At 48.5% G+C, this 13,741-nt stretch overlaps 1 protein-coding gene across 1 annotated transcript in view; it reads left to right on the forward strand.

Moving 5' to 3' along the window:
* Window positions 1-5,689: 5,689 nt before the first annotated feature.
* The window catches only part of LMBR1 (limb development membrane protein 1), a 78,070-nt gene continuing 70,018 nt past the window's right edge, over window positions 5,690-13,741 (forward strand). Inside the window, exon 1 of the mRNA XM_087820904.1 lies at window positions 5,690-5,776. Within this exon, the coding sequence (XP_087677030.1) occupies window positions 5,711-5,776 (66 nt within the window). The 5' untranslated portion in view covers window positions 5,690-5,710. The remainder of the gene's footprint in view (window positions 5,777-13,741) is intronic.

Raw genomic sequence — 13,741 nt, forward strand, 5'->3', positions numbered from 1 at the left:
GGATCTGAGGGTGAGGGGAGAAAGATTAACGTCTTACACCTTCCACCGCTTCCATCTTTTTCCTCCTTAGGAAATGTTAATTAAAAAGCTGGCTTAAAACGGGGAAGTTCAGCATCCACTTTCCAAAGCTCTTAACTCCCTCTCCTGGAGCAGTTTACAAATTGCTTCTCCAATCAGAATATTTTCTCAATCACACAGCTCTGGCTCTGAACCGCTGACTCCCACGACCCAAACAAGACTCGCGTGGATAGATCCAGGGGCACTGGCCCCATCTCTGGCTTTTTCCACAGAGCACGTTTTCAGGGTTCATCCACATTGCAGCACGGATCAGTACTTCACTCCTTTTCATGGCTCAGTAATATTCCGTGGCACGGCTGGAAGGACCACCTATTGTCTATCCATTTACCAGTTCATGGACACCTGGCTGGTTTACACTTTCTGGCTATTATGAATAATGCTGTTATGAACATATTTGTTTCCTAGGGGATATATGTTTTCATTCTCTTGGGCACACACATAGGAGCAGAATTGCTGGATCATCTGGAAACTCCGTTTAACTATTTGTAGAGCTGCCAAACTTTTCCGTGGTGGCTGCACCATTTTACATTCCCAACAGCGACGGATAAGGGCTCTAATTTCCCCAAATTCTTGTGTGTGTTTTTTGCTTTTAAAAAGAAAGCTGCAGCAGATTTTATTTTATTATTTAATTTATTTTTAAAAAATATATCTTTACTGATTTCGGAGAGAGGAAGGGAGAGGGAGGGAGAGAGAAACGTCAGTGATGAGAGTCATTGATCGGCTGCCTCCTGCACGCCCCCTACTGGGGATCCAGCCCGCAACCCGGGCCTGTGCCCTGACCGGGAATTGAGCCCCCATCTCCTGAATTATAAATTGATGCTCAACTGCTGAGCCACACATGCTGGGCTGTTTTTTGTTTGTTTGTTTGTTTGTTTTTAAATTCTAGCCATACTAGTGGATGTGAAGTGGTGTGTCATGGTGTTTCTGACTTGCATTTCCCTAATGCTTAATGATGTTCACCATCTTTTAAAAAAAATCCTCACCTGAGTATATGTTTTTATTGATTTTGAGAGAGAGAAACATTGATGTGAGAGAGAAACATTGATTGGTTGACTCCTGTACTCACCCCAACTGGGAATCGAACCCACAACCTAGGTATGTGCCCTGACCAGAAATCAAACCCACAACCTTTCCGCAGGACCAGGAGGGGTTGGCAGCCTCCGTGGAAAGAGGAGGGTGGGAAGTATCTTCAGTGCAGGGTGAAGCCGGGACAGCAAAGGGACCCAGCTGAAGGAGTGGGTCAGGGGCTGGGCAGGTGGTGAATTTCCCTGTCGTGGGGCTGAGATATGGTGGGAGAAATGCTGGGATGGGCGTCAGCAAGCCTGGGTCTTCCAGTCACTGACGGTGTCTCTTTAGAAAAGCCCCTAACTTCCTCTGGGTCTTGGTTGCGATGAGACTAGGTTTCTAACTCCTGGCGTCCCACACCTGCTGCTCCTTGGGTGGCCCCCAGACAGTGTGCTCCGTCCGCAGCAAGGCGAGGCTCACTTGACTGATGGTTTCTTTCCCCCGCTTGGACTCATTTGCCTCCTAAATTCTGTGTGTTGAAGTTGGAAGAAAAAAAAAAAGAGTTAAGATGGGTAATTTAAGCCAAGAAAGATGGTATGTGATGGAATTCATTATAAGCCAATAAAAATGATTGAAACCAACCTGCCGTAAGTTAATGTATATTTATGATACCGCCTTTAGAAATTGTGCTAAGTTGTCTCTTAGTTCACCGAACCCAAGGGGTACCGGGCATAATCGCTCGGAAGGCATGACACCCTATGTGAGGGCCAGGGGTAGGTGCTCTCCTAAGACTGGGTGGTGGTTAAAACACAAGAGACTCATTTCTGCTTGGGCCGAGTGACGAGCGGAGTGGAGACGTCAGGCCCTGCCTGTGAGGGCTAATTCCGTGTCAACATGGCTGGGCCACGGGCACCCAGAGGGCTAATTCCGTGTCAACGTGGCTGGGCCACGGGCACCCAGGCGTCCGGTCTGAAGTTATATGGGGTGTGTGTCTGGGAGGGTGTTTCTCTAGATGAATTAACGTTTGGATCCGTAGACTGAGCAGAACAGATTGCCCTCTCCAGGGGGCAGATCTTATCAAACCATCTGTCCCGGGTCTAAATAAGACAACAGGGGGTGACTATCTTTTTAAAAATATATTTTTATTGATCTCAGAGAGAGGAAGGGAGAGGGAGAGAGAGATAGAAGCATCGACGATGAGTCACTGATCGGCTGCCTCCTGCACGCCCCCGACTGGGGATGGAGCCCACAGCCTGGGCATGTGCCCTGACTGGGAATTGAACCCTGACCTCCTGGTTCACAGGTCGATGCTCAACCCCTGAGCCACTCCGGCCAGGCTGATTTTATTCTACAGTTAATGAGATAATTGCATTGCAGTGCTTTGAGCAGAAGAGAAAAACTGTATTTTGGGGAGGTTCATGTTTTAGAGGGATGCAGAAAAGAGGGTGCTGGCTGGGGTGAGAGACATAAGGAGGCTGTTCGTCTCTGGCTTGGTTGGGGTGTATTTACACAGTGGCAGGTGGAGGGTACCCAGGGGCTGTAAGACGGGACAGGCCCGAATGCACAGCACTTCTTAATAGGTTCCCATTTTCTAATGTCCCTTTGGTCAAAGCAGGTCACACGTCTAGGCCCAGACTCGAGGGGTGGAAAACAGACTCCACTTCTTGCTGGAGGAGCAAAGCCATAGGCATAGGGGTGAGTGTACAGGGAGGGGTGAGCTTGTGGTCATTTTAGGCCAAAACCTGGGCTAAGTGATGTAGGTACCAAAGGCAGGGTGGGAGAACTGCACGCCCCTGACTGGGGATGGAGCCCACATCCTGGGCATGTGCCCTGACCGGGGAATTGGATCTAAGTACTAAGTACTAAGATCAAGGTGGGAGAACCTCCATAGACAACCTTGTAAAAGAAAAAAGCCCAGTCCAGATGGCTGGCATGTTGGGTTAGGAAACCCAGAAGGGCCACAGGCATCCACCTTCTGAAATAGGTGACTAAATACCACATATCTTAAAAATCTAATCTGCCTACACTCTGGTTAGAAAGAGATTAACCTGGAAATTATCCAGCTCAGTTCAGGAGGGTATTTACCCAGCTCTCGGACTCCATGCGCCCAGAAAAACAGGCTTGGACATTTCTCTGACTTTTCCTGGTTCTTTAGGGCTCTGGGCATTTTAAAAATAAAGGTGAACAGCCCTGGCTGGTGTGGTTCAGTGGTTAGAGTGTCGGTCCGCACACCAAAGGGTCCAATGCCATAAATAGGTCTCTGTACTTTTAGAAAGATCTAAGGCCTATCAGATATGTTCTCTGACAACGATGAGATGAAACAGGAAATCAGCGACAGACGCATATCCGGAAAATCCCCCAAGTACAGTGGAACCTTGGCTCTCCAACGTCTCTCATCTCGAACAATTCTCTTCTTACACTGACAACCGTTTCAGGCTGATACCTGTGTGATCAGTCACACGTCTCCCAGGAGACAAACAAAGCAGAGAATGTGTGAGTATGAGTCAGTTTACCACTAAACCTCAATTTGTTAACATCTCAGGAAATTGTGCTGTGAATATTTTTGTGGTTTTTTACTTTTGTTGCTTATTATTAAATTTTCATTTATGACTGTACATTTCATTTCCTTTTTGTTAAATTTTCATTTACATTTCATGTCTTTTATGGTTTTATAGTGCTTATAGATTACACAGTACATTAGACATGTCCTGTATATAAGAAACGTTAAAACAGGGAATCATTTGGGGTCTGGAATGGATTAATTCAATTTACCTTATTTCTAATGGGAAAAAATGATTCAGTTTTTCAGCAGCTTTCTGGAACGAATTAAGTTAGAGAGCTGAGGTTCCACTGTATTTGGTAACCAAGTAACATACTTCATAACACACACCTGGGTTGCAGGTTCAATCCCTGGCTCCGGTCAGGGTGCATGCAGGAGGCAACCAACCAATGTGTCTCTCTCACATCGATGTCTTTCTCTTCTCTGCCCTCCCTCCCTCCCTTCCTCTCTCTAAAAATCAATGGAAAAAATATCCTCTGGTGAGAACCAAAAAATAAAAAAAATAAAATAAAGGTGAACACTGAATTTAACCAGCTGAAAGTCATTCCTGGTTTCTTATCTGCCCATGGCAGCAGGAGCAGTCACTCAGAGCATGCCTCATGTTCTCCAAGTCCGCCCACTACCAACGTTTTCCCGCACACGGTGTCATAGCTTTGCACAGTACTTGGGGGCCTACACGCTTTTCAGGGGCCATAAAAAAAGTTTGGGCCGTGAAAAAACAAAACTTTAACTCAATATCGCAAACAGATACTACAGAATCTAAGTTAACATATACCATAAAAACCATTTGAAAGCAATTTGTAGATTTTCTTGCTTCCTAATAATTCTCAGAGATGCCAAAAAATAAAAATCACAGCCAACAGGAATTTAAATGACTTCCTTATAGTCAAAAAATCCAAAAGTAAAATGATAAATATTCCTTCAAATGCAATTTTATAGCAAAAAAATAAAACATCCTTCGTGCAGAGGGGGGTGATTTGCTGTGTTTGGCGGCCCCCCAATAAACGTGCAGCCGAGGTCTGCAGAGGGTCCTTACAGGCCCTGGGCGCAGGGCTGCTTTCTGCAAGGGCCTCGCCTTCAGGCTATCTGCGTTCTCCAGGCGGGCAAGCCCCTCATCAGACCCGCAGGAGCCAGGTTTCTGCCCAAAGCGTGTCCTGAAACAGCCGACTCCCGACCTTGGCTTACTTGGCAGAGTCAAGGTTTGCGTGGGCGAGCCCCTGCCTGACTCTGCCCAAGTGCTCTGCAGGCTGAGCTGGGTGCTACAGGCTGGATGCCAGGTGCTTGGTGGGTGCTGGGTGCCAAGTGCTGAGTGCTGCGTGCCAGGTGCTGGGTGCCAGATGCTGGGTGCCCAGTGCCGGGCATTAACCGGCGGGGCGGTAAACGATGAACTCGGGTGGGGAACTGAGCGCCCACAATGAGGCGGGCGCACCTGCACCGCCCGGAGCGCGCAGGGGGGAAACAGCCTCCGCGCACCCGTCGCAGCTGCGCTCACCCTGCTCCGCGCCGCCTCCGCCCTGGGGGCGTGGCCTCAAGCGCCGGCTCCGCCCACCCCGCCCTCAGCCTCAGGCCCCGCCCCCGACCCGCCCCTCGCGCATGGTCCCCTCCCCTCAGGCCCCGCCCCCTGCCCCAAGCACACGGTCCCTTCCGCCTCAGGCCCCGCCCACCCCGCCCTCTGCCTCAGGCCCCGCCCACTCCCCGCCCCTCGCGCACGGTCCCCTCCGCCTCAGGCCCCGCCCCTCGTGCTCCGTCCCCTCCGCCTCAGGCCAGGCCGACTCCCGGGCGCGCTCCTCTGACGCGCGGCGCCTGTCAGTGACGTCACCCCGCCCCGGCCCCGCCCCGGATCGCGCAGCGCCCGCCCTCCAGCCGAGCGGCGGCTCCTGAGGCGGCTGGGCGAGCGGTTCTTCCCGAGGCGGCGCTGAAGCGGCGGCCGTGGTCGCGGTCGCGGTCGCGGTCCCTGCCCGGCCGGCTGTCGCCCTCTGTGGTCCCGGCTCCGCGCGGCGGCCGCCCAGCCCCTCGGGCCGCCGGGCGATGGTGCGGCGGGGCGCGCGGACGCGGGCATGAGGCAGGATGGAGGCGCAGGACGAGGTGTCGGCGCGGGAGCAGCACTTCCACAGCCAAGTGCGGGAGTCCACGGTGAGCCGGCGCGGGCTCTGCTGCGGCCCCCCGCGCCCCCTGCCCCCCGCGTTCCGGGCCCCCCCGGCCCTTCCGCTCCCCTCAGGCCCTGCCCCCTCCCAGCCCGGTCCCCCCACCCTCCGCCCCCAGCGTTCCAGGCGCCCCGGACCCCGCTGACCCCCCGCGCTGTCCCCTCCCCTCAGGCCCTGTCCCCTCCCAGCCCCGGCCCCCACCCTGCGCCCCCAGAGTTTCTGGCCCCGCCGACCCCACCGACCCCCCGCCCTCACTGACCCCCGGCCCTCACTGACCCCCGCCCTGTCCCCTCCCCTCAGGCCCTGTCCCCTCCCAGCCCGGTCCCCCCACCCTCCGCCCCCAGCGTTCCAGGCGCCCCCGACCCCGCTGACCCCCCGCGCTGTCCCCTTCCCTCAGGCCCTGTCCCCTCACCTTCCGCCCCCAGCGTTCCTGGCCCCCCGACCCCACGGACCCCCGGCGCCGTCCCCTTTCCTCAGGCTCTGCCCCCTCCCAGCCCGGTCCCCCCACCCTGCGCCCCCAGCGTTTCTGGTCCCGCCGACCCCACGGACCCTCCGCCCTCACTGACCCCCGCCCTGTCCCCTCCCCTCAGGCCCTGTCCCCTCCCAGCCCGGTCCCCCCACCCTGCGCCCTCAGAGTTCCTGGCCCTGCCGCCCCCCCGCCCCCCGGCCGCCCCCCTTTGCCACCCGCGCCGCCTTCCGCCCCGCCCCGGCCCCGCCGCTCGCCCACCAGCCTCCCTCGCTCCCAGTGCTCGGGGCTCCGTCGAGTCACCGGTCGTCCCACGGGACGTGCCGCGGGGCCGCCTGCGCCCGCGCCGTCCCTGCTCCTCCGGGCCCGGCGGTGGGCAGGTGCGCGCGCAGGTCCGTCGGGGCCGGGCGCTCGCAGCCCAGCTGCCGCCCCTCAGCCGGCGGCCTCCAGCGCCGCGCGTGTTACGGCCGAGACCTGCTGTCGCGGGTGGGACCACCGGCCATCGGCGGGACCGCGTCCCCTGCGCTCTGGAGGCGGCGTCCCCGGGAAGCCACCGTTTCCCGTCCCGCGTTTGGTCTGCGCTGCCGCCGGGGCCAGGCGCCGGGGCGGCCTCGGGAATCTGCGAATCTGCCCCGATGCTTTGACCTTTTCACGACGCGGAAAACACGGCGTAGTGGCGCTTCCTTGTGTCTGCAAAACGGCGGAAAACACCGGGACTTGATGCGTTTGCATTGACCCCTCCTTGTAACCTCGCTCAGATTCCCTGGGGCTCGGGTGAGGCGGGACGTCGCGGCCGACGGAGGCCTCACGCGGGCAGCCCTTGGTCTCGAAAACTGAGACTCACTTTCCCAGGTCACGCGCTGGAACCAAGGAGATACAACGTCTCAGCGGCTGGAATTCGATACAGCACGTTTGGTTTAATTTTTAAGTTGAAGCTACAATTACAGATAGGAGTGCCCCGCTGTGCGTGCACAGCTTGAAGCATTTCAGTGGGATCTGGAGCCCAGGCTGAGAAAGCCTGTGAGGGCACCCCAGAGGCTCATGCCGGCACCCCAGAGGCTCCCCCGCCCCTTTCCAGTTACCCTCGCTCCTGGACAGTAACCCGTCCCGGCTCTAATAGGTTGGTCTGCTCAGTTGTGTGTTTTTGGTACAAACGGGCCCTGAGGTGTGCACTCTTGCGCCTGCTTTCTTTCCTGTGGAATTCCTCCAGGTTGTGTGCGGCTGTAATTCATTCTCCTGCTGTAGGTGTAGCTGTGTGATTGTAGCACAGCCCATGTTTGTTTCACGGTCGGTGGGCGCTCCAGGAGTTTCCAGGCTTTGGCTACGAATGTTCTTGGACATGTCTTTTGGTGAACATGTGCGTGCGTTCCTGTTGGGTAGGTAGGTACCTAGGAATGGGACCACTGGGTTATGGGCTGTGCATTTAGTAGGTGCTTTTATTTATTCATTTTATTTTTTTAGAGAGAGAGGAAGGGAGAGGGAGAGATAGAAACATCCAGGAGAGGGAAACATCGTCCATCGGCTGCTGCCTCCTGCTCGCCCCCTACTGGGGAACTGGCGGCAACCCAGCGTGTGCCCTGACCGGGGATCCAACCGTGACCTCTAGGTGGAATCACTGAGCCACACTGGCCAGGGCTTCTGCCCTTTTAAAATTTTAGCTACTCTAGTGCGTCATAGTAATTACTGCATGAAAAATGTTACTTGCATGATGATTAATGCATTTGATCACCTTTTCATATGCTTATTGGTCATTTGGAAATCTTTTGTGAAGTGTCTTCAAGGCTTTTCCCCATTTTAAAATTAGTTTGTTTATCTTTTAAATAATGATTTGCAAGATTCCTTTATTCAAGATATGATACCTTGGTCAGATATATATATGATATCTATTTTTTCCATTGTGTGGGTGCCTTCTCACTTATTTAATGATATCTTCTGATGAGCAGACATTTTTAATTTTAATATAGTTCATTTTATCAAAATTTTTTCTTTTATGATCAGTGCTTTTATTTTTTGTTTTGTTTTGTTTTTTTAATCCTCATGTGAGGATATTTTTTCCATTGCTTTTCAGAGAAAGTGGAAGGGGGGAGAGAGAGAGAGAGAGATGTGTTGATTGGTTGCATCCCGCATGTGCCCTGACTGGGGCCGGGGATCGAGCCTGCAGTCGAGGTATGTGCCCCCTTGGCTGTAACCAAACCCGGGACCTTTCAGTCCTCCGGCCGATGCTCTAAACACGGAGCCAAACCAGCTAGGACTGATCAGTGCTTTTTTGATCAATCCAAGGTTATGAAGATGTTCTCTCGTGCTTTTCCCTAAATGCTTCATGGATTTCCTCTTGCTGTTGAGATCTGAGTTTACCTGCAGTTTATTTCTCATGTGTGCTATGAAGTCGGAGTCATACATGTTTCTTCACGTGGATGTCTAATTGCTTAAGCACCATTGTGACCTTTGTCACAAATTAGGTAACTATATTTGTGGAGCTTAAGTTTGGACTCTATGCTGTTCCATTGGTCTGCTTGTTTTTGGTTTTGTTTTTAATTAATTAGATATTCTGTCATTTGGATTGAGATCCCTTGACGTAGTAGCCAGGAGCTTTATTACTTTGCCCTCAGCCACCCCTTAATGACCATATCAGGCAGGGTTTTGTATAATAATAACAAGGAATTACAGTCAGACTCTATTTAAGGAGTCTCTAGAGAAAACCAAAGGCAATGGGGGTGGTGGGAACAAGGACACTAGCGGAAATTCTAGCCTCTGACACGCACAATGACATCAAGTAATAAACACGGCCTAACTCACAACCGGATACATAAAGTCTCACACTGAAGGTGTATCCACCTCACTTCTTTTTACCCTACACATAATGTCTGACTTTCAACAAAAACAGTACAAAGTACAACAAGGGCAAAAAAACACAGTCTCAAGAGACAAAGCCAGCATCAGAACCAGACTCAGGTATGACAGAGATTTGGGGATTATAAAGCCAGACTTTAAAATAACTGATTAATATACTAAGGGCTCTAATGGAAAAAATGCATGACATGCAAGAACAGATGTGTAATATAAGCAAAGAGATGGAAACTCAAAAGGAATGGTAGAAGTTGAATAAACTGTAATAGAAATGAAGATGGGTTTATTGGTTGACTACACAGGACCAAGCAAAGAATGGGCGAGCTGGGAGGTATGTCAATAGAAACTGTCCCAATTGAAAAGCAAAGAGGAAAAAAGATTTAAAAAAGGAACAGAACAGCCAAGAATTGTAGGACAATTACAAAAGATGTAACGTACATGCAGTCATGTATTGGGAATGCCAGAAAGAGGTACATGCAGAAAGGAACAGGAGAAATATTTGAAGCAATAATGGCTGGCTGAGAATTTTCCAAAAATTAATATAGACACCAGGCCATAGATCCAGCAAGTTCAGAGACCACTAAGCAGAACAAATACAAAAATAAAAATAAAAATAAAAATCTACATCTAGGTACGTCCTCCTCAGACTGCAGAAAATTAGATACAAAGAGAACAGAGGAAAGGAGCAGGGCAGTAAAAGCAAACAGAGGACCAAGAGTAATATGTCAGATTTCCCTTCAGAAACCACGCAGGCAAGAAGAGAGGTGTGAAATATTTAAAATGGTGATAGAAAAAACACAAACAAATCCAGCATCCTAGAATTCTGTATCTAGCAAAATTATCATTTAAATGTAAAGGAGAAATGTAAACTTTCTCAGGCAAACAAACACTGAAGGAAGCTGTTGCTAGTAGAGCGGATGCTAAAACAAAGACATGGCAACAAAGAAAAACTGCAGACTGATATCTCTCATGAATGTAGATGCACAGTTCTGCAAGAAAATACTAGCAAGTGGAATGCAACAGTGTATGACAGGAGTTACACATATACCAGGGGGATGTATATCCCAGGTGTGCAAGGCTGGCTCAACATTTGAAAATCACTTAATGCAATCTGTCACATTGACAGTACCTCTTTATTTGTACGTACTTGTGGGGTGTGCACATATATCTGAGAGGAGTGCGTTCAGCCACTAGCAACTCAGTATCATGTGTTTTATTAAATCAAATAGGGGCTTGTTTTTCCTGTAGAACTCTGGAGCAATGAAGTACTGACACATGCTGCAACACGATGGTTCTTGAAAACGTGATGCTAAATGAAAGAAGCTAGACACAAAGGGCCGCATGCTGTATGATTCATTTATATGAAATATTCAGAATAGGCAAATCCATAGAAACAAAGCAAATTAGTGGTTGTGAGGGACTGGGGCAGTGGGGTGGCAGGATATGGGATATATAGGGGCATAGAGCGTTGAGTATGAGAAACACACTATTTACTAGAGGAATATCGTTACTTTTAAAAATGCATATTTATTGCTTTGGCCAATTTTCCTCAGTGGTTGGAGCATCAGCTTGTGGACTGAAGGGTCCCGGGTTCGATTCTGGCCAAGGGCATGTACATCGGTTGCAGGCTCGATCCCTGGCCTGGTCGGGCATGTGGGAGAGGCAACCAATAAATGTGTGTCTCTCAAATCGATGTTTCTCTTTTTCTCTCTCTCCCTTCCACTCTCTCTGAAAAGCAATGGAAAAAATATCCTTGGGTGAGAATTAAAAAAAAAAGTCTTTTATTCATTTTGAGTTTATTTTTGTGTATGGTGTAAGTTGGTGGTCTAGTTTCATTTTTTTGTGTGTGTGTACCTGTCCAATTTTCCCAGCACCATTTATTGAAGAGACTGTCTTTACTCCACTGAATGCTCTTGCCTCCTTTGTCAGATATTAACTGACCATAATGGCATGTGTCTATTTCTGGGTTCTCTGTTCTGTTCTACTGATCTAAATGTTTGTTGTCGTACCAATTCCAGGCTGTTTTGATTACAATGGCTTTGTAGCATAGTTTGATATCCAATAAAGTGATCCCTCCAACTCTGTTTTTCTTTCTCAAAATGGCTTCAGCTATTCAGGGTCTTTTTTGGTTCCATATAAATTTTTGGAATATTTGTTCTAGCTCCATGAAATATGCTGTTGGTATTTTAAGAGGAATTGCATTGAATCTATAGATTGCTTTGGGCAGTGTGGAATTTTAATGATGTTAATTCTTCCAATCCATGAACATGGTATATTCTTCCACTTGTTTGTATCTTTCTCTATTTTTTCAGTATCCTGTAGTTTTCCGAGTACAGGTCTTTTACATTCTTGGTTAAGTTTATTCCTAGGCATCTTATTTTTTTAGTTGCAATGGTAAATGGTATTTTTTTTTTTTTTTAGTTTCTCTTTCTGAGAGTTCATTGTTGGTGTATAAGAATGTCATTGATTTCCAGATGTTGATTTTGTATCCAGCTACCTTGCCGAATTCATTTATCAAATTGAGTAGTACTTTGGTGGAGTCTTTAGGGTTTCCTATGTACAATATCATGTCATCTGCGAATAATGACAGTTTTACTTCCTCCTTTCCAGTTTGTATACCTTTTATGTTTTCTTCCTGTCTGATGGCTGTGGCAAGGACTTCCAGTACTATGTTGAATAAGAGTGGTGATAGCAGACACCTGTCTTGTTCCTGTCTTTAAGGGAAATGGTTTTAGTTTTTGACCACTGAGTATGATGTTGACTGTAGGTTTGTCATATATGGCCTTTATTATGTTGAGGTATGTTCCCTCTATTCTGACTTTGCTAAGAGTTTTTATCAGAAATGGGTGCTGGATTTTGTCGAATGCTTTTTCTGCATCTATTGATATGATCATATGATTTTTGTCCGTAATTTTGTTTGTGATGTATCACATTTATTGATTTGCGGATGTTGTACCATCCTTGCATCGCCGGAATAAATCCCACTTGGTCGTGGTGTATGATCTTTTTAATGTATTGCTGGATCGGGTTTGCTAGTATTTTAGTGAGGATTTTAGCATCTATGTTCATCAAGGATATTGGCCTGTACTTTTCTTTCTTTGTAGTGTCTTTATCTGGTTTGGGGATTAGGATCATCAAAAGAGTTTGGGAGTCTTTCCTCCTCTTGAATTTTCTGGGATAGTTTGAGGAGAATAGGTGTTAATTCTTCTGTAAATGTTTGGTAAAACTCGCCTGTAAATCCATCTGGTCCTGGACTTTGGTTTGCTGGGAGTTTTTTGATTACTCCTTCAATTTCATTTGTTGTTATTGGCCTATTCAGGTTTTCTGATTCTTCCTGATTCAGTAAGTGGTGAAACCATAAAAATCCTGGAAGAAAACATAGGTAGTAAAGTCACAGACATCTCACGTAGTGAAATTTTCACTGATACATCTCCTGGCACAAGAGAAACAAAGGAAAAAAATAAACAAATGGGATTGCCCAGCAAAAGAAATCACCCTCAAAATACAAAGGAACCCCACGGTCTGGGAGAACATGTTTGCCAAGGACGCATCTGATAGGGGGCTAATTTCCAAAGTGTACAAAGAACTCGTACAACTCAACGAGAGGAAGACAAACAATCCAATTTAAAAATGGGCAAAGGACCCAAATAGATACTTCACCAAAGAGGACATACAGATGGCCAAGAGACACATGTGAAAATGCTCAACGTCGCTAATCCTCAGAGAGATGCAAATTAAAACCACAATGACATATCACTTCACACTTGTCAGAAAGCTACCATCAACAAATCAATAAATGACATGCGCTGGCGAGGGTGTGGAGAAAGGGGAGCCCTAGTGCACTGCTGGTGGGAATGCAGACTGGTGCAGACACTATGGAAAACAGTATGGAGGTTCCTCAAAAAATTAAAAATGGAGCTGCCTTTTGACCCAGTGATCCCACTCCCAGGAATATATCCTAAGAAACCCGAAATGCCAATCAGGAAGAATACATGCAGCCCTATGTTCATAGCGCAATTTACAGTAGCCAAGATCTGGAAACAGCCCAAGTGCCCATCAGTAGATGAGTGGATAAAAAAGCTGTGGGACATTCACACCATGGAATACTATGCAGCTGTAAAGAAGGATCTATTACTCTTTGGCATAGCATGGAGGGACCTGGAGAGTATTGCACTAAGTGAAATAAGCCAGTCAGAGAAAGACAAGTATCACATGATCTCACTCATATGTGGAATCTAAAGAACTTAGTAAACTGATGAACAGAATAGATTCAATGACATGGAAGCATGGATCAGACTGACGAATCTCAGAGGGAAGGTGGGGGTGGGAGGGGGGAGATTAACCAAAGAACTTATATGCATATGTGCAGAACCCATGGACACAGACAATAGTGTGGGGAAGGCCTAGGGTGAGGGTGGGTGTGGGGTGGAAGGGTCAATGAGGCTAAAAGGAGGGCATCTAACACTTTCAACAATAAAGATCAATCTAAAAAAACTTCCAAAACATTAAAAATGCATATTTACCTTTATTATGCATTTGCTTTGGGTTTACTTTTTCCTTTGTGGTGAATTAGAATCTCCCATCTAAAGCTGTGTTTTATTTTTCCTTGCATAGTCAGTTTAAAACAGTGTCTTTTGGTGC

The sequence above is a fragment of the Miniopterus natalensis genome, chromosome 10, assembly GCF_054644295.1.
Source record: "Miniopterus natalensis isolate mMinNat1 chromosome 10, mMinNat1.hap1, whole genome shotgun sequence".
In the NCBI taxonomy this organism is placed as follows: domain Eukaryota; kingdom Metazoa; phylum Chordata; class Mammalia; order Chiroptera; family Miniopteridae; genus Miniopterus; species Miniopterus natalensis.